We start from the raw sequence: 21321 nt of genomic DNA on the forward strand, positions 1-21321 counted from the left end.
CATATTATGGGAAAATGTAATGATGGAAATTGCAGAGATACAAGAACTATACAGCATGTTAAATCACCAAATGTACAAAGTATAAAAACGGAAACTTAAATAAGTGTTTTTTTTTTTTTTACCAGAAGTTGACAAGCTCTGTGAAGGGCTGGATATGTTTTCTTTATTTTACAGTTAAAAAAAAAAAAAAAAGAATTAGATGGTACGATAACATCACAGGCCACAAGGTGGCGGTAATGTTTTATTGAAGTGTAGGACCGCCTTTTAGAAACGAAGAAGGAGCAGGAGGATTATCTTGGAGACGTCACATCTACGGCGTGTTATGTTTTTGTTTTTTTCGTCAGAAAGAAGACGCATTTTTTTATTATTATTATGAGTTTTTCTTCAACTAATTAGACTTATCTAACCAGCACATAACCTGAAGAGGCGTGAACTTTTTAAAATTTGATACCGCCGAATAAAAACAAAGAAGAAAAAGGTAGGAGCTTTAAAAACAAAGAAGTTGGCGTTCAAACAAATGCAAGAACATTCATCATCATTATCACAACGACAGCTTGTCTGGGATAAACTCTTTCTAAAAAGACATCTACTGTATAACAATATAAAACAGACCAAATTGTTACAACTATTTTGTCTTGAATACAACCTAATACATAGAGCAGGGGCGTCAAACTCAATTTAGACCTGGGGCCACAAGGAGAAAAATCTACTCCCAAGTGGTTCGGACTGGTAAAATCACGGCAGATAACTTAAAAATAAAGACAACTTCAGATTGTTCTCTTTGTTTAAAAATAGAACAAGCACATTCTGAAAATGTACAAATCATAAAAAATTTTTTTATATACTTACATGTTGTATCTTTACTTTCTGAATAAATGATGTGATGTTGTTCATCAGTCAACTCATTGGTGTTAATATTCAATCTATCCAGATACCAAAATAATATCAAAATCAAATTACAGGATATTATTTATGTAGTTTGCTCATTTTCATCATGTGGTTTATTTTATTTTTTACATATGTAGCATAATCAAAAAAAGATACAAATAATTGCTATTGCGACATCCAGTGGACACATTTAGAACAGCAGTTTCTTTCATTCCAAAATTTTGGCTCATTTTCATTAGAGATGTCCGATAATGGCTTTTTTGCCGATATTCTGATATTGTCCAACTCTTAATTACTGATTCCGATATCAACCGATACGATATATACAGTCGTGGAATTAGCGGGGGGTGTATATTGTAGCGTCCCGGAAGAGTTAGTGCTGCAAGGGGTTCTGGGTATTTGTTCTGTTGTGTTTATGTTGTGTTACGGTGCGGATGTTCTCCCTAATTGTGTTTGTCATTCCTGTTTGGTGTGGGTTCACAGTGTGGCGCATATTTGTAACAGTGTTAAAGTTGTTTATACGGACACCCTCAGTGTGACCTGTATGGCTGTTGACCAAGTATGTCTTGCATTCACTTGTGTGTATGAAAAGCCGTAGATATTATGTCATTGGTCCGGCACGCAAAGGCAGTGCCTTTAAGGTTCATTGGCGCTTTGTACTTCTCCCTACGTCCATGTACCACTCCGTACAGTGGCGTTTTAAAAAGTCATACATTTTAGTTTTTGAAACCGATACCGATAATTTTATCGGACATCTCTAACTTTTATACTTAGCAAACTCATCCCGCGGGCCGGATAAAACCTGTTTGTGCCCTACGTTTGACACCCCTGACATAGAGGCACCATTATTATTTAGATTGGAAAAAAACTGATGGCTCTTTTTATATTCATCAAAATATTGTGAGTCAAACCAACAATAACATTTCCTCTACCATGTCTGACAGTCAGAGTTAAACAGAAAGCTTAGCATTTCCAGGAATGTGAGTTATATCAGTTATATTATACCATGAATTGATTCATGTGGATAACGTGGACCCCGACTTAAACAAGTTGAAAAACATATTCGGGTGTTACCATTTAGTGGTCAATTGTACGGAATATGTACTGTACTGTGCAATCTACTAATAAAAGTTTCAATCAATCAATCAATCAGACAAGCCAGCATCTGTGATGGTATGGGAGTGTATTAGTGTCCAAAGCATGGGTAACTTACACATCTGTGAAGGCACCATTAATACTGAAAGGTACATACAGGTTTTGGAGCAACATATGTTGCCATCCAAGCAACGTTATCATGGACGCCCCTGCTTATTTCAGCAAGACAATGCCAAGCCACGTGTTGCAACAGCGTGGCTTCGTAGTAACAGAGTGCGGGTACTAGACTGGCCTGCCTGTAGTCCAGACCTGTCTCCCATTGAAAATGTGCGCCGCAATATGAAACCTAAAATACCACAATGGAGACCCCGGACTGTTGAACAACTTAAGCTGTACATCAAGCAAGAATGGAATGAATTACACGTGAAAAGCTTCAAAAATTGGTCTCCTCAGTTCCCAAACGTTTACTGAGTGTTGTTAAAAGGAAAGGCCATGTAACACAGTGGTAAAAATGCCCCTCAGCCAACTTTTTTGCAATGTGTTGCTGCCATTAATCTAAGTCAATGATTATTTGCAAAAAAAAATTAAGTTTCTCAGTTGGAACATTAAATATCTTGTCTTTGCAGTCTGTTCAATTGAATATAAGTTGAAAAGGATTTGCAAATCATTGTATTCTGTTTTTATTTACCATTTACACAATGTGCCAACTTCACTGGTTTTGGGTTTTGTAGAATTATGTAAATAACGAGTGTAAATGAAAATACATTTTTAAAATTGTGTCTTACAGGACATCTGTCGTCATGACGACCAAGAGTGGCCTTATAACTGACTCATTTAAAGTCGTGAAGAAAGAAAGAAAAGTGACAAAAAAAGATAAGGGACCCATTGCTCCTTCATCACAGGGTTGGTATCATTTTCCTGTATGACGTTGCCTTTGTACGAAATATGTGGGATGAAATGTTGGTGGATTGGCCGTTTGGACACAGCCTGAGTTATGGTCGTGGCAGAGGAATAGATGATGGCGTCATCAGCGTGGAGGTCCTTGGTCTATGTACGAGTTCTGATCCTACGACGACGTTGTAGGATAAGTCGGAACTGATACCAAAATGAACACCTAACATCGGACACAGTACATCCTTCATGATATATGAATGACAAACCAAGGATGTGGAATTTTTTTTACGGGCCTGCCTCACTCTGTTGCGATCCGTGGGGGCCCCGTTTTGCGTGAAAAAGCACATATAAAATGTCAATTAATGAATGACAGGACACTTCGAATAAAATTTTCCCGCAAGCTTTTTCCGAGCCGCTTCCTGCTTCGTCACTGACAGGGCTATAATAGCAAATGTAGCCCTCATAGTCTTGATTTAGGAAGGTTTATATATACTGTATATGTGTGTGTGTATATATATATATATATATATATATATATATATATATATATATATATATATATATATATATATATATATATATATATATATATTAGAGATGCGCGGTTTGCGGACACAACCGCGGACTCCGCGGATAATCCGCGGGTCGGACGGATGCATGACGAAAAAAATAGATTTTAAATAGATTCGGGCGGGTGGCGGTTGAACCAATTCGGAAATATATATACATAGTTAAATGTTGTTACCCACATACGAAAAACGAGCAGCACTCTTTGAAACAGGCAATTATTCATCAGGCACTGCTGCAGCTGTCACGCCAAATTTCTTCCACCCTACAAAAACCTCCCCCCCCCATTTACTTCCTGGGCTGCGTCCAATAAAGTCACAAAGTTGCCGGGGGTCCTTAACCGGCACGCGACTTTCCTGTTTCGCGCCTGTACAAAAAAATAAACAATAATCGATTTCTTCAGATTCCAGCAGCTGTCAAAGACAAAGTATCCTTCCAGCGACGGGCAGTCAAAGCCGAAGTGCTATCGATCGCTGTCAATGACGTAAGAGGAAACATGACCACGGAAGTAAATGGGGGGGGGGGGGGGGGTTGTAGGGGGAAGAAATTTGGCGTGACACAGCACAACGCAACACAACAGAAGAAGAAGAAAAAAATAAAAACATGGCAAAAACGTGGGAATACTAAAGACCAGGTAAAAAAAAAAAAACAATATTAGTCAACACTTTCTTAATGGAAATGACAATAATATTATAATAATGATAAATAATATTATCACGCATTAATATCTCTTAGCCTCTAATGCGTGGCCAAGAGCTATTAATGCCACGCAAGAGATATTAATGCCTTGCATCGTCTATATTAGATGTATAACAACGGGTGGGTGGCGGGTGGCAGGCGGTTGTGGTTTTGATAAAATGTTAGTTCAGGTGGATGGCGGGTGGATGACGACTTTTGTGATGCGGTTGCGGATGAAATAATTGCCTATCCGCGCATCTCTAATATATATATATATATATATATATATATATATATGTTTGTATGTATGTATAAATATATATTTATATATATATATATATACATATATGTATATATACATACATGTGTGTATATATATATATATATATACAACTGTTCAAAAGTTTGGGGTCACCCAAACAATTTTGTGGAATAGCCTTCATTTCTAAGAACAAGAATAGACTGTCGAGTGTCAGATGAAAGTTCTCTTTTTCTGGCCATTTTGAGCGTTTAATTGACCCCATAAATGTGATGCTCCAGAAACTCAATCTGCTCAAAAGAAGGTCAGTTTTGTAGCTTCTGTAACGAGCTAAACTGTTTTCAGATGTGTGAACATGATTGCACAAGGGTTTTCTAATCATCAATTAGCCTTCTGAGCCAATGAGCAAACACATTGTACCATTAGAACACTGGAGTGATAGTTGCTACACCTATGTAGATATTGCACCAAAAACCAGACATTTGCAGCTAGAATAGTCATTTACCACATTAGCAATGTATAGAGTGTATTTCTTTAAAGTTAAGACTATTTTAAAGTTATCTTAATTGAAAAGTACAGTGCTTTTCCTTCAAAATAAGGACATTTCAATGTGACCCCAAACTTTTGAACGGTAGTGTATATACATACATATATGTATATATACATATATGTATATATACCTGTATATGTGTGTTAAAATCAATCAATCAATCAATGTTTATTTATACAGCCCTAAATCACAAGTGTCTCAAAGGGCTGCACAAGGGTTATAAATGTTATTTTGCACTAAAAATAAGTTATTGAACAATTTATTTCCCATGAATTTGTTTTAGTACAATACATGCGTCAAAATTAATTCGAGTTTGATTTAAGAGTATACATTTTTTTTCACATCAAAAAGTGTGAAACATTATAGTAATGGGGTGGAGGGCTCTAAATACAATTCTTAAGGCCCCAGTTTAGTCTGTTGTCTTTTGTAGAAATAAAATAAAGAAAGAACAGATGCATAAATGAAGCAAAAAGGTATCATGTAATGAGAACATGCTAAAATGCTGACGCTAATAACAAAACAACGATGTCAATTTTAGTATAATGTGTTTTTTTTTAAAAAAAGAAGATGTATGCACATGTTTATGGCCAAATGTGCAAATAAGATGACATCAGTCGACCACCCACAACCGTGCTCCTGTAGTCACCCGTTACCCACCATCTGGGCCTCACTATGTCTGCTAAGATCTGTCTCTTGAACAAATGTAAATAGAACAGTGGTTCCTAAACTGTTTTCACCAAGATACCACCTTAGAAAAACTTGGCTCTCCAAGTACCACCGTAATGACTAACATTGAATTACAGTAGCGTAGTTGGCCTAGTATTCATTAAAAACGAGGCAGGGGCTATACAAACCCAAAACCAGAGAAGTTGGCACGTTGTGTCAATGGTAAATAAAAACAGAATACAATGATTTGCAAATCGTTTTCAACTTATATTCAATTGAATAGACTGCAAAGACAAGATATTTAATGTTCGAACTGAGAAACGTAATTTTTGTTTTTTTTAAGGGGGGTCTCTTACACAAAAATAAAAATAAAACTGTCTTGCTTCAACAGCACAATACTGGTCCTAGTTGAGGATATTTCTCAAAACCTCATCAGGAGTCTCGACAAAACCCGAAAATGGCAGAAAATGGATATTTTTTGAAAACTTTTTCTCGCTAAAATGTCATAAGGGGGGACCTTTACACAAACATAAAAAAGTATTGCTTAAACAGCACAATACTGGTCCTGTTTTTGTAAGAGACATCTCAAAACCTCATCAATAGTCCCTAAAAAAACTCGAAAATGACAGATTTTTAAAAATTTTTTAAACAACTTTTTTTTGCTAAAATGTCGTAAGGGGGGTCTCTTACACAAAAATTTTAAAAACTGTCTTGCTTCAACAGCACAATACTGGTCCTGTAGTTGTAGGAGATGTCTCAAAACCTCATCAGGTGTCCCGACAAAACCCGAAAATAGCAGAAAATGTATATTTTTTTGAAAACGTTTTTCCGCTAAAAAGTCGTAATGATCCCAATTTGCCTGTTCACTTGTGGGATGTTCCAAATACAGTAAGTGTTTGATGAGCATTCCTCAACTTTCTCAGTCTTTTTTGCCACTTGTGCCAGCTTTAAAAAAAATATGTTGCAGGCATCAAATTCCAAATGAGCTAATGTTTGCAAAAATTAACAAAGTTTACCAGTTTGAACGTTAAGTATCTTGTCTTTGCAGTCTATTCAATTGAATATACACTACCGTTCAAAAGTTTGGGGTCACCCAAACAATTTTGTGGAATAGCCTTCATTTGTAAGAACAAGAATAGACTGTCGAGTTTCAGATGAAAGTACTCTTTTTCTGGCCATTTTGAGCGTTTAATTGACCCCACAAATGTGATGCTCCAGAAACTCAATCTGCTCAAAGGAAGGTCAGTTTTGTAGCTTCTGTAATGAGCTAAACTGTTTTCAGATGTGTGAACATGATTGCACAAGGGTTTTCTAATCATCAATTAGCCTTCTGAGCCAATGAGCAAACACATTGTACCATTAGAACACTGGAGTGATAGTGGCTGGAAATGGGCCCTCTATACACCTATGTAGATATTGCACCAAAAACCAGACATTTGCAGCTATAATAGTCATTTACCACATTAGCAATGTATAGAGTGTATTTCTTTAAAGTTAAGACTAGTTTAAAGTTATCCTCATTGAAAAGTACAGTGCTTTTCCTTCAAAAATAAGGACATTTCAATGTGACCCCAAACTTTTGAACGGTAGTGTAGGTTGAAAAGGATTTGCAAATCATTGTATTCTGTTTTTGGCGTCTTGTCCAAGGTGTACCCCGCCTTCCGCCCGAATGCAGCTGAGATAGGCTCCAGCACCCCCCGCGACCCCAAAAGGGACAAGCGGTAGAAAATGGATGGATGGACGTATTCTGTTTTTATTTACGATTTGCACAACGTGCCAACTTCACTGGTTTTGGGTTTTGTACTTGACAAGTACCACAATTTGAGAATCACTGTAATAGAGGACCTCTGACAGGCACGTGCCATAAAATTATTATGGTGATAAGAATCACAACAGGATATTTAGCTGAAGTTAAATAATAAAAAAAATACTAACTCAAATCATCAAATTGAATACACACATCTATTTTTAGTTTCACTGTTTATGACAGTTGATGCATAATCAGCATCACAATAATAATGAGTGTTTTTTACTGATTTAACGGCAATTTGTGATCAAAATTAAAACCCCTTATTTTTCCCTATTTTCCGGGGAAATGTCCCATATATTGAAATACAATTATTGACAGGTATGCCCTCTCTCTTTTCACTAAACATGACAAACGTCAGAAAACAGCTGGACTAGGAGAAGTTTGTTTTCAGACCAAGAGCGCCGCAATGTTTTCAGTGACCCTAATGCTGTGATTAATTTTTCATCAAACAACGTCAGGTGATTTCACAAACATTGCTGCATTTCTGTCTGATGCTGCGTGTCAGAGGAGAAGTACTGTAGACTCAGCGCGCTACATGAGAAGGAGGGCCGGGGGAACAATAGATCAGTTTGGGGAGGAATTTTCATAGGAACTCAAATATATGACCCACATATTTAGGGGGAAATTGATTACAGAGAGTAGTAATTGTTATTCTTAAATGAATGAAGAAAAAGGAGTTCCAACAGACATTTTTCTTACGCCGGGCAAAAGGGCAGGTGCTTGAGCACTACTAAAAGGGCTATCTTTGCACAAGCCTGACCCCTGAAGTACTAGTATGTCTTTAATCCTCCTGATCTTATTGTGATGGAAGTCTGATTTTATCGACCAGACACTGTGACTGAAACATGCCAACATGAAGAGCAACAGAAACTACAACAGTTTGACCTTGACTGGAGATTCGGGCCCAGTACAGGTAACTACTCTAACCAACATTACATTTGACTTGTCTCTTCAAAGCGATGATAACAAGCAGTAGTTCCTTTGAAGTTGTCACTGATTGTATCGATCCATGAAGTGATGTTGCCGACTTTTGAATCAGCATCATTGTTTTTTTGCTACCGGGTATCTTTGCCTGCTGCAGGGATCAGCAGGCTGCAGAGATGGGAGAGGGCAAAGCTGCATGGTTTGGATCCACCTGAGGAGATCCGGGACTTGCTTCTACAAAACCAAACTGATCCAGAGTACAATCTAAGGTGACACACACAGAACAACAAATGACATCATAGAGACGACTGGCCAATCATTTGCATACATATGCAGTCTATAAAACCCCATATACAGTAATGTTTAACGACATCATGAACAAGCTGTCAGATAGAGCTTTACCTTGGGAGGAAACAAAACACAAAAGAGCTTGTGATGCTTTAAATCTTGGGAAGAAACAAAGCACAATCAGGAAAATACAGGCAGACACTGGAAATTATTGTATTTGTATTAAGGCTGTCTAACAACTAAAATATTTAATCGAGATTAATCGCATTTTATTCATAGTTAACCAAAAAAATATCACTATCGATTGCAGAGATTAGGGCTGCAACTAACAACTAATTTGATAATCGATTAATCTGTCGATTATTACTTCGATTAATCGATTAATAATCAGATAAAAGAGACAAACTACATTTCTATCCTTTCCAGTATTTTATTGGAAAAAAACAGCATACTGGCACCATACTTATTTTGATTATTGTTTCTCAGCTGTTTGTAAATGTTGCAGTTTATAAATAAAGCTAGACAGATAATTTTCAAGCTTTTAATACCATGACTGGACAATTACCGTAGTTTTAATTAAATGTTTTTAAACATTATACTTATTCAAACATCTCAACACAAAAAAGGACATAAACTGACATAATGATAATAACAAAATACCTGCGGTACATTTGTGTCTTGCCACATTTGGTATTTTGTGAGAATACAGAATTTGTATTCCTGCTGTAGGAGCACTTGTATTCAGAGGATAGGAGCTACACAATGTTTAGTTATGAGTTTCACGTAGTAATTACACAAAGTGTGGATTGTTATGATCATGATTTGATTGTCAAAGATGTTTGGTAATGTAATCTGGGATTTTTCTACCCGAATAAATTCTTCTGATATTCTGTAAATTACATGTTGTACAAGTTAATAGCATTCATATTGCTGCATGACGATGTTTTAACCTTCTCTATTTATTAATAAAATGTAATATTCATCCTGCTAATCATTCTGTAATTGAGGAATATTAACAAGAACATGTTATAAAATAATATACACTTTATTTCAGCCTGACACAAAAATGTCCCCCTATATTCTCAACTGATGTACTAGCATTTATCTAGGTAGAAATATCACAGATTACGTTACAAAACATATTTGACAAAGCATGATTGTAATGTAAGACATTTATTTTGTTATTGTAATTATACCGCATGTAAAAGGGTGTTTGATTCCAGTCGTTTTGCCCTTTTTCTCAGGTAAAAATTGCCACATTTCCTGATCAAATACAGGGTAGAACGCTGACCGAAGGTTCCCTCTGATTGCACAATCCTTCATAAACTGGGTTAGATGGCCTGTGCCTGTTTGTCAACATGTGCCCAACATAATGTTTGCAGAAACATTTATCATACACCATAACTTTCTACAGCCTGCATAATGTAAGTGTGACATCATTATTTTTGCCTATCAGACAATAAATTGCCAAGAAAGGACACTTCTATTGCACTACAGAGACAGCAGCAGCATCAATGTTGTCAGCAAGAGGGGCAATGCAGTGGTTTCTTATTTTTATGCTCTGCTGAATGAATGAAAATTAATATTTTGACTGCCATAATGAAGGATTATACATCCATGATCCATAACTGGACTTTAAGACAAAACAAAGGTGACCAGACTTTTACAACAAAGTATGTTTTTATTGGCCTACAGCTTATTCTCTAAAATAAAATGTGTTAATATTGAGATGTATTATTAAATATTACGTAAACTTGCTTTGTTACCTAAGCTTATATGACTCATAATACAATATTTTGACTTACATAGGATTGATTTTATCATCTAAAATGAACAAAATGTGGCAAAGGGGCGACTGTGCTGCAAACTATTTGTATCATCATTTTCACAAGTGCACATGCTATTGAGCTGCACCTCTCTTGTCACAGCTCTTAATTGCATGATTGTGTCTGTTTTTCAGTTTATGGCGTGAATATCCCTTGTGAGGACCAACGAAGAAGAAGATAACTTCACTATCAAGGATTGTATGTTAACATACTTGCACTGAATGTATAAAGGGTGTCGCTAAAATCTGGAAATATAGTATACATAATACATTATACTAAAATAAATAAATAAATAATAATAAACTATAAAAACACAAAATCATTGTTTTGACAATTAAAATTAAATACTTTAACTTAAATATAATATAAATACCGGTAATTGAAATGTTTTAAATAAAATAATAATGAAAATAAATATTTATATTATATAGGATATGAATATAATAAATAGAAAAAAATACGACACCCTGTAGTTTCATACACTACCGGCATACACAATCCTAAGGATTTTGAATACAGCTTGGACAGTTACGACATTTTAACAGTCAGAGGAGTAATCATTTAGAAACAATTTAATTCTTGCATTTGTATTCTGCAATGGTGAAACATGTCATAATCTCTCATAATAATTTTCTATTCTGCTTGTCCTCATTAATGGAAGCCGGTGTCTATCCCAGCTGGCTTCGGCTGCTGCGGAAATATAAAGCAACTGTCCATTGTCAGCAAAGTCTAACTTGTACAAAACTGTATGTTCCTTCCCAGCAGGCATTAGACATTGATGCAGTGTTGTTTTTATACATACATGTCCTTTAAAACTGACTTTGAAACAACATTGCAATATAGTAGTATTTGTAAATTGATACAATTTTGATGTCCAACGTTGGAACCACATTGTTGGTTGGGAAATGACTAAATTTCAATGGTCAAATCAATGTTGCAACCTGACATTGAATAATAATAATAAACGTAGTCAAAAAGCATGTTGTTTCAACATTGCATTTGTGTTGTAGAATATTGGTTGGGAAATGGCCAAATTTCAGTGGTCAAATCAACGTCAGAACTCGTCAAAAAACATGTTGTTTCAACGTTATGTTTGAGTTGCTTAATGTCAGAACCTAATCGGTAGGTTGTGAGTTCAAACCCCGGCCGAGTCATACCAAAGACTATAAAAATGGGACCCATTACCTCCCTGCTTGGCACTCAGCATCAAGGGTTGGTATTGGGGGTTAAATCACCAAAAATGATTCCCGGGCGCGGCACCGCTGCTGCCCACTGCTCCCCTCACCTCCCAGGGGGTGAACAAGGGGATGGGTCAAATGCAGAGGACAAATTTCACCACACCTAGTGTGTGTGTGACAATCATTGGTACTTTAACCTTTAACCTTTAATTCACCAAGTTCTCAATGTAGTTTGAATCTCTTGTGTCCGCTGGGTTATTATGATTGTAGTTTTTAGTGCATTCCATGCAAGCTTTTATTGTTGTAGTTCCTGTAAACACGTTTCCTGTGACCAGGGTTCACACCTGGAAGATGCCCGATATCATCCAAACTTCTAGTGGTTCCCTGTGTAGACATGAGTCCTCCATTTCTGCGCTAGTACTTCCTTTTTATCTTATTCCTAGCTTTTGCACATTTAGTGTCCTTCACCCTCTTTTACGGATTAGTTTTTGTTCCTTGTTTCTCCAGCGTATTCCTGGACTAACTTGTTGCTCTATTCCTGGCTACTAAATGGTAAATGGGTATATAGCGCTTTTCTACCTTCAAGGTACTCAAAGCGCTTTGACACTATTTCCACATTCACCCATTCACACACACATTCACACACTGATGGCGGGAGCTGCCATGCAAGGCCCTAACCACGACCCATCAGGAGCAAGGGTGAAGTGTCTTGCTCAAGGACACAACGGATGTGACTAAGTTGGGATCGAACCAGGAACCCTCAGGTTGCTGGCACGGCCACTCTCCCAACCTCGCCACACCGTCCCCTACCAAAACCCTCTTCACTTCTAGTTTGGATGTTGATTGTTATTTTGATTTCTATATTTTTTTCACAGATCTGTCTGTGGATCTTTGTACTTTATTTTCAACACACTTATATCTGCCGTTGTTTGGGTATTTTGCATTACCTTAAATAAATGGTTTGTGGTTTATGGTTGTGTATCTGCGTTATACTGCATTATACAGTGGAACCACGTTCCTGACTGTCCATGGGGCCAACTCATAAAGTCTGCTGTGTTATTATTATTACGAAAAAGTTGGCCGCTTTTTTCGACGTCGACATACAATTTGAGGCCCAAAGGCCTCCTTCATGTGATAATTAATCTGTTTATGCCAACATGTATTGTATTGTTACAGCAAGCTAACTAGTTAAACAGCTTTAAAACATTGTAGTGCAAAGTAAGCTTCAGAATAAAAGCGTGTTTTAACCTGAAATTGGACCACAGCAACAAACAGTGCCCTCACTTAATTTACATTTTTCAAATGGCACACAAAACCCACAAACTACGAGCAGCTAGTTCTCCCCAAAAATGCAATTCTCAAATAAAAAATAATTTAATGTATATATTATATTAATATGATACCCTATATATCCCAATCTCTTCTGAACAATGTTTTTTTTGTCTCATTCACTTGTTTTTGTCTGTTTGCATATTTCACCGGAGAGAACAAGTTTTCGCAAACCGTAGACCTGAACAGCAGAATAATCGTTTCAAGCTCTGGCTTCTGCTTGGCACCATCGTTAGCGATTAGGGGTGGGCAATATTTCAGATGTTGATCAGGTACCAAAGAAAAAATAGGGTCAGTAATGCCCTTTTGTTGGTCATTACAAATCATTGAAACAGTGGCATTTGTTAAATGTCTTGTTTATATGATTATGGTATTTTTTTTTGGTCATAAAAAAATACAATCATGTATGCTTACGGACTGTATCCCTGCAGACTGTATTGATCTATATTGATATATAATGTAGGAACCAGAACCAGAAATACTAATAACAGAAATAAACAACCCTTTTGTGCGAATGGGGGAAGGGAGGTTTTTTGGGTTGGTGCACTAATTGTAAGTGTATCTTGTGTTTTTTATGGTGATTTAATAAATAACAAAACATTTTTTTATTTTTTTATTTCTTGTGCGGCCCGGTACCAATCGATCCACGGACCGGTACCGGTTGGGGACCACTGAAGTAGAGCACACAATTCCCAAACAAGCTGAATAGTTTGAAGTTGGAACAGTTTGAATCACATGAAAAATGTGGGAGTTGTGGAACTTTGAAGAATATCTCATTGATTTTAAAATGGGAATTTCCCAAAAAATTGGGAATTTCAGGAAAAGCGGGAATTTTTTTGAAAATGCTAAAAAAAAAAATTGAATGGTCTGAATGAGTTGAGTTGAAATGGTTGGTGTTGGAATTTTTCAAATCGGTCGAGAAATGTTGAAGTAGTTACATGTTGAATTGAGAAACGGAATTACGGAATTCCTGGAATTTCAGGAAAACCGGGAATTTTAGTTTTTTGTCCTGATTAAGAGGAATGTTTTGACGGTGGAACTGTTGAAATGTGTTGAAAAACGAGGCAGGAGTTGTGGCCAAAAAAAGGGTAGAACTAGGGCTTTGGAAAACCAGGAATTCTAGTAAATCCTGGAATTTTTTTTGAACTTGGAAAAAAAGTAGTTTAAATTTCCAGAATGGTGGAATGTGTCAAAGGTGGAATGGTTTGAATAGGTTGAAAAATTTTGAAATGGCGTAAGTTTGAAAAATGGCCAATTCATTTTAAATGGGAAAAATGTCCCGGAAATCCTGGAAATCTGGGAATGTTTGGAATTTGTCAAGGGAAAGCCCGCGATTCCTGAATAGGCTGAACAGTTCGAAGTTGGAACGGTTTGAATCGGGTGAATAATACCTAACACCTACTCAGTGGCCTAGAGGTTAGAGTGTCGGTAGGTTGTGAGTTCAAACCCCGGCCGAGTCATACCAAAGACTATAACAATGGGATCCATTACCTCCCTGCTTGGCACTCAGCATTGAGGGTTGGAATTGGGGGTTAAATCACCAAAAATGATTCCCGGGCGTGGCACTGCTGCTGCTCACTGCTCCCCTCATCTGGTGGACAAGGGGATGGGTCAAATGCAGAGGACAAATTTCACCACACCTAGTGTGTATGTGTGACAATCATTGGTACTTTAACTTAATAAATAGATTAATTTTGATGTAGAAAACCATATTCAATGAATTAAAAAGTAAAAGTAATATTTGCATCCCAATCAAAGCAGTATAGTTGTAAAAATTGCTTTAATGAGTCTTAAAAATAAGCTTTTGCTCTGACACGCTGCCATTTTGGGGACGCAGTGCTGCCTGACATTGTCACGTGACTGTCACATGACAACCGCACTAAAACGCTTCCTGTACTCACTCACGGCTGAGGGGCTTCATGAGTTAAATTAAATCAACAAAATTGTACAAGACGCTTATTTTGGACATTAAAATTGTGTCGCAATGACTTGTTATGGTTTAAAATATTTACCAAACCCGATAATTTCACGTAATTTGGGAGGGGTAGAACGTCTCGTGCGAGACAAAGGGGAGGAAGGAGCCGCCGTCCAATCAGGGCTCTTCTATTGTGCCACGTGTTCGCTGACGTCACAGAGAAAAATGTCTTCCTCTTACCAAGCTGTCCGCTGCTATTAAGGTTTACGTGAGGAATAAACAAACCCGAATGGTGGCCGGCGCTACTGTCATTTTGAACGATGAAGTTGAGACGTGTTGTGATTCTTCACGGCGTCCAACTCGTCACCACATTTTAAAAAGATAGCAATCACCCCAGCTGCGGTGACAGCTGACTAGCAGCAACCATGGCTTCCGTGTGACAAGGAGAAGGTTTGCCGCCCACATTTCATCCCTGGTTAGTGACCTCGGCCGTGGACGTTAATGGATGCTCTGTCACTTCTGGGACTTTAACGCACCTTTGGGCCATTCAGGAAACAGGTGAGTGTCATCTGAGCCTCCATGCTACCGCTAATCGGCTATAGCCAGAAACAGCCATTGTCCGCACACTACATTTCCACTTAATTAGATGTGATTACGTCACGTTATTATCACATACATATCATATACGTGATATTTGATATTTTATGTCGTGAGTGTGCAACACAATTGTAGCTTCATGCTGGCTCCCTTGCTCAACATTGCCAAAAGTATTTGGCCACCCATCCAAATAATTACAATCAGGTGTCTTAATCACTTGGCCCGGCCACAGGTGTATAAAATGAAGCACTTAGGCATGGAGACTGTTTCTACAAACATTTGTGAAAGAATGGGCCGCTCTCAGTGATTTCCAGCGTGGAACTGTCATCGGATGCCACCTGTGCAACAAATCCAGTCCTCGCTCCTAAATATTCCAAAGTCAACTGTCGGCTTTATTATAAGAAAATGGAAGAGTTTGGGAACAACAGCAACTCAGCCAGGAAGTGGTAGTTCTACGCATAACGGACAGAGGGGTCAGCGGATGCTGAAGCGCATAGTGCAAAGACGTTCTACACAGTCAGTTGCTACAGAGCTCCAAACTTCATGTGACTTTCCAATTAGCCCACGTACAGTACGCAGAGAGCTTCATGGAATGGGTTTCCATGGCCGAGTAGCTGCATCTAAGCCGTACATCACCAAGTCCAATGCAAAGCGTCAGATGCAGTGGTGTAAAGTAGTGGTCCCCAACCTTTTTGTAACTGCGGACCGGTCAACGCTTGAAAATTTGTCCCACGGACCAAGGGGGGGGGGGGATTTTATTATTTTTTTTGTCATAATACAATGTGTGCTTACGGACTTTATCCCTGCAGACTGTATTGATCTATATTGATGTATAATGTAGGAACCAGAAATATTAATAACAGAAAGAAACAACCCTTTTGTGTGAATGAGTGTAAATGGGGGAGGGAGGTTTTTTGGGTTGGTGCACTAATTGTAAGTGTATCTTGTGTTTTTTATGTTGATTTAATAAAAAATAAATAAATATATAATATTTATATATATATTTTTAATTTTTTAAATTCTTGTGCGGCCCGGTACCAATCGATCCATGGACTGGTGGTTGGGGACCACTGGTGTAACGTACGTCGCCACTGGACTCTAGAGCAGTGGAGACGCCTTCTCTGGAGTGATGAATCACGCTTTTCCATCTGGCAATCTGATGGACCAGTCTGGGTTTGGAGGTTGCCAGGAGAACGGTACATTTCGGACTGCATTGTGCCGAGTGTTACATTTTTTTGTTCGAGGCGAATTATGGTGTGGGCTTGTTTTACAGCAGGGGTGTCAAACTCAAATACAGAGTGGGCCAAAATTTAAAACTGAACAAAACCACAGGCCAGGGTTGAACAAATTAACCTTTTAATAGGGACCCAAACAAGTTTTGCATTGAATATTGAACCAGCAATGCTTATATAACTTTACAGTGACATGCAAAATCGAGTTTAAAATAATAATAAAAAAATATCAATGGCATATCAAATACAATTTAAATAAAAATTGAATGCCTCTTTTCTATTTGTAGCCTTCTGAGGTAAATATCAACATTAACTTTTTCCACAGGCTAATAAATTTGAAAATAAAATAACAATGAATAAACCAGGGGTGCTCACACTTTTTCTGCAGGCAAGCTACTTTTCAATTGATCAAGTCGCGGGGATCTACCTCATTCGTATATATAATTTATATTTACTTATTTATGAAATATGTTTTTGTTAACAAGTTAAAGGTGTTTAATGATAATGCAAGCATGTTTAACACATATAGTTAATATTGTTAATAAATTAAAGGTTTTTAATGATAATACAAGAATGTTTAATACATATAGTTAATATTGTTAACAAGTTAAAGGTGTTTAAAGATAATGCAAGCATGTTTAACACATATAGTTAATATTAACAAGTTAACGGTGTTTAATGATAATACAAGAATGTTTAATACATATAGTTAATATTGTTAACAAGTTAAAGGTGTTTAAAGATAATGCAAGCATGTTTAACACATATAGTTAATATTGTTAACAAGTTAAAGGTGTTTAAAGATAATGCAAGCATGTTTAACACATATAGTTAATATTAACAAGTTAACTGTGTTTAATGATAATACAAGAATGTTTAATACATATAGTTAATATTGTTAACAAGTTAAAGGTGTTTAAAGATAATGCAAGCATGTTTAACACATATAGTTAATATTAACAAGTTAACGGTGTTTAATGATAATACAAGAATGTTTAATACATATAGTTAATATTGTTAACAAGTTAAAGGTGTTTAAAGATAATGCAAGCATGTTTAACACATATAGTTAATATTGTTAACAAGTTAAAGGTGTTTAAAGATAATGCAAGCATGTTTAACACATATAGTTAATATTAACAAGTTAACGGTGTTTAATGATAATACAAGAATGTTTAATACATATAGTTAATATTGTTAACAAGTTAAAGGTGTTTAAAGATAATGCAAGCATGTTTAACACATATAGTTAATATTGTTAACAAGTTAAAGGTGTTTAAAGATAATGCAAGCATGTTTAACACATATAGTTAATATTAACAAGTTAACAGTGTTTAATGATAATACAAGCATGTTTAACACATACTTAATATTGTTAATAAGTTAAAGGTGTTTAAACATAATGCAAGCATGTTTAACACATATAGATTCATTTCTTTCATGAAGACAAGAATATAAGTTGGTGTATTACCTGTTTCTGATGACTTGCATTGATAGGAATCAGACAGTGGTGCTGATAACGTCCGCATTTTCAAATGGAGTAGAAAAAAAGCCCTCCTTTCTGTCCAATACCACATGAAAGTGGTTGGTTTTTGGCATCTTATTTGTCCAGCTTCCGTACTCCTTTGTATACACTTTACAAGAAATACATTGGCGGCAAACTCCGTATCCTGCTAGCTTGTGCACGCCAGCTTTCTGAGACTCTTATTTTGTTAGCGCAGGCAGGATGAAGCAGAGCTTTTATTGTGCAACTGTGCAGTCGGTCTTTGGAGTTTTGACGACAGGTACGGCGCCATAGTCTGTTGAAATAAAAAGTGTTTCTCGCCTTCCTGTCGGTAATTTTTTTCTTAATAATGAGCTGGCAGCAGTCAGCGTCATCTCAGAAGACCCTCGGGTGCCGTGAATGTCAATCAAGTGACGAAAGTGACGTCATAGTGAAGATTTATGATCGCTCATTTTTAGGACTATTTTTTTAATCGACTGACACACCCTCCGCGATCGACCGGTAGCTCGCGATCGACGTAATGAGCACCCCTGGAATAAACTAACCATTCAGGACTTTAAACTGCTCAGTTTGCAACACACTGATCTAATCTGATGTGCCCAAGCCAGATACCTGCTCCTACCAGTGTGCAAGGTGTTGAACCAGCTGCACACATTTATTATCTGTAACACCTTTTCTGAATCACAATCTAGACATCACAAAAATATGCATGTTGACACCATCACCAGCGCATCCGTGGGTTTGGAATGCCTAAAATGCAAGACAATGCGTAATTAAAGACATCTTTTCATGCAGGAGATTATGGTAATATATTTCCTAAATAAAAAAACTAACATTAAAAAAAGAACGCCAGCAGACAACAAAACGCATCAATTGAATTAATTTTAATCAGCCCCGCAAATGATCCAGCAGCAATACAATTATAAAAGAAAATTGCTGAATAGACGTTATGTCTAATATTTTTATTCCTGACCGTCCAAAATGTTGACACATACACGTAGAACGGAGGATTCTCGTCTGTCCATCGTCTGTTTGTGCAGCGCAAGCACTGATCCGGCAGCCTTGTGTGGAACTGTCAGTCTGCATGGCATTCTGACACGTGCCAAATAAAACCCAATATGGTGATGAGTGTTAATAAATCACATTGCGTGTGCTGTATAATTATATTTGCATTTTCTCCTCCCAGTATTGTGGGCGTTTTGATGATCAGCATGCAGTATATTTTACATATCTGACGCAAAATGGATTGCATGCCTTATTCCACATTGCACACGTTTTAATAGATCAGCTTTGCGTGTGCTATCAAGTTTGCAGGTGTTTCAGTACACGCAGAACTTTAGTAAATCAGGCCCGAAGTGTGTGATAACGCAAATTGAGGCAATAGTCGTCATCTTGCCTACGACGATAGGCAAGATATGTGCTAGAAACATAAGCGGCAGCTCAGCTCGCTCGCAGTTTCCTGAAGCTGTCTCTGATAGTTGATATAATAATGTAACTGCATCATAAAGCCTACATGAACTCCATGGTGTTCAGGGATGAATAGTCTTTCCTATTGCTATAGTACTATTTTTTCAGCTAAAGTTACATTAATCATTAGTAATGTAGCAGCCTAGTTTTGAATGGCAGGGTGCCTGCTATCACTTGTTGATAAAAATATGACATTTCCATGATAAAAATCAACTACATGCTTCCCAAATGCTGTAATAAATTACGCATGATGAGTTGAACATACGTCAGCATGTGGCCCCACTTTCAACTCTTTTTTTTCAAACGCTTATTGCAAACGCTTACTTACAGTAAGTCATTAATTTGACTTAGTAAATCATTATTTTGTCATTATTTTGACTTAGTAAGTCAATATTTTGATTTAGTAATTTTAATAAGTCATAATAATGACAAACTTAGTATCTCAGGTAACTAAGACTGTTTTGTTTTTACTTTACGGAAAAAATATCGAGATATTTATCGTATATCGCCATTCAGCAAATGGAGCGGAAAACACAACCAAAAATTGTAGGCTTCCTCACGCGACGAAGCTGGCCTACTTCACCGCAGTCTCTAGTCTATTGCCCCCCAGGCTGTGGTGGCAGGGACGAGGTGGGGACGTGATGGCGACAGGCCCAGTTACACCGATCCTTACACCCACCCACCCCCTTCCCCGGTCTGTCCGCCGGCCTTAATTAACACATTTTCTGGGGGAAACACTGTTTGTGTGTGTATATGTATGTGTGTGTGTATATATATATATATATATATATATATATATATATATATATATATATATATATATATATATATATATATATATATATATATATATATATATATATATATGTGTATATGTATATATATATATATATATATATATATATATATATATATATATATATATATATATATATATATATATTTATATTTATATTTATATTTTAGGGCTGCAACTAACAACTAATTTGATAATAGATTAATCTGTCGATTATTACTTCGATTAATCGATTGATAATCGGATAAAAGAGACAAACTACATTTCTATCCTTTCCAGTATTTTATTGGGAAAAAAAACGCATACTGGCACCATACTTATTTTGATTATTGTTTCTCAGCTGTTTGTAAATGTTGCAGTTTATAAATAAAGGTTTATAAAAAAATGTTTTAATTAAAAAAATAATAATAATAAAATTGCCTCTGCGCATAGCATAGATCCAACGAATTGATGACTAAACTAATCGCCAACTATTTTTATAATCGAATTTAATCGATTAGTTGTTGCAGCCCTAAAATATATATATATATATATATATATATATATATATATATATATATATATATATATATATATATATATATATATATATATATATATAATACAATCGTGATACGCACGTTGACACATTCTAGCAGTGTCCTACACATTTGAAAGCGACAAGCGACCAAAGGTGTCCCCACTCGCGGTTAATGTTCTTCACGTTGCCAAGTTGCTTCTATGTTAGTAATCCCTGCCTCAATGACTACAAAGTAACTACGCTACTTACATGTATCATTATCACTGGAGGACGAGGGATAACTAAATATTACGGATGTAACGGTTTTGCAGATACCGCAGCATTCGGTTTCAAAATCT

General features: G+C 36.6%; 2 protein-coding genes across 2 annotated transcripts in view; both read left to right on the forward strand.

Moving 5' to 3' along the window:
• Positions 1-276: 276 nt before the first annotated feature.
• LOC133639819 (DNA polymerase delta subunit 4-like) lies at positions 277-12592 on the forward strand. Its single transcript, XM_062033441.1, has 5 exons — positions 277-478; positions 2771-2886; positions 8237-8320; positions 8489-8600; positions 10580-12592. The coding sequence occupies exons 2-5, from the start codon at positions 2784-2786 to the stop codon at positions 10602-10604; spliced, it is 324 nt and encodes a 107-aa protein (XP_061889425.1). The 5' UTR covers positions 277-478; positions 2771-2783; the 3' UTR covers positions 10605-12592.
• Positions 12593-15035: 2443 nt separating this feature from the next.
• The window catches only part of LOC133639231 (palmitoyltransferase ZDHHC5-A-like), a 33329-nt gene continuing 27043 nt past the window's right edge, over positions 15036-21321 (forward strand). The window contains exon 1 of the mRNA XM_062032403.1: positions 15036-15425. The gene's annotated coding sequence lies outside the window, so the exon portion shown is untranslated. The remainder of the gene's footprint in view (positions 15426-21321) is intronic.

Source organism: Entelurus aequoreus, linkage group LG22 (genome assembly GCF_033978785.1).
Source record: "Entelurus aequoreus isolate RoL-2023_Sb linkage group LG22, RoL_Eaeq_v1.1, whole genome shotgun sequence".
In the NCBI taxonomy this organism is placed as follows: Eukaryota; Metazoa; Chordata; class Actinopteri; order Syngnathiformes; family Syngnathidae; genus Entelurus; species Entelurus aequoreus.

What these genes read in the sequence shown, in the direction of transcription:
- LOC133639819 (XM_062033441.1), top strand. Translation starts at nt 2,784, where the DNA reads ATGACGACCAAGAGTGGCCTTATAACTGACTCATTTAAAGTCGTGAAG. An exon ending in GAGATTCGGGCCCAGTACAG is followed by an intron (nt 8,321 to 8,488) that starts GTAACTACTCTA and finishes TGCCTGCTGCAG; the next exon opens with GGATCAGCAGGCTGCAGAGA. An exon ending in GATCCAGAGTACAATCTAAG is followed by an intron (nt 8,601 to 10,579) that starts GTGACACACACA and finishes TCTGTTTTTCAG; the next exon opens with TTTATGGCGTGAATATCCCT.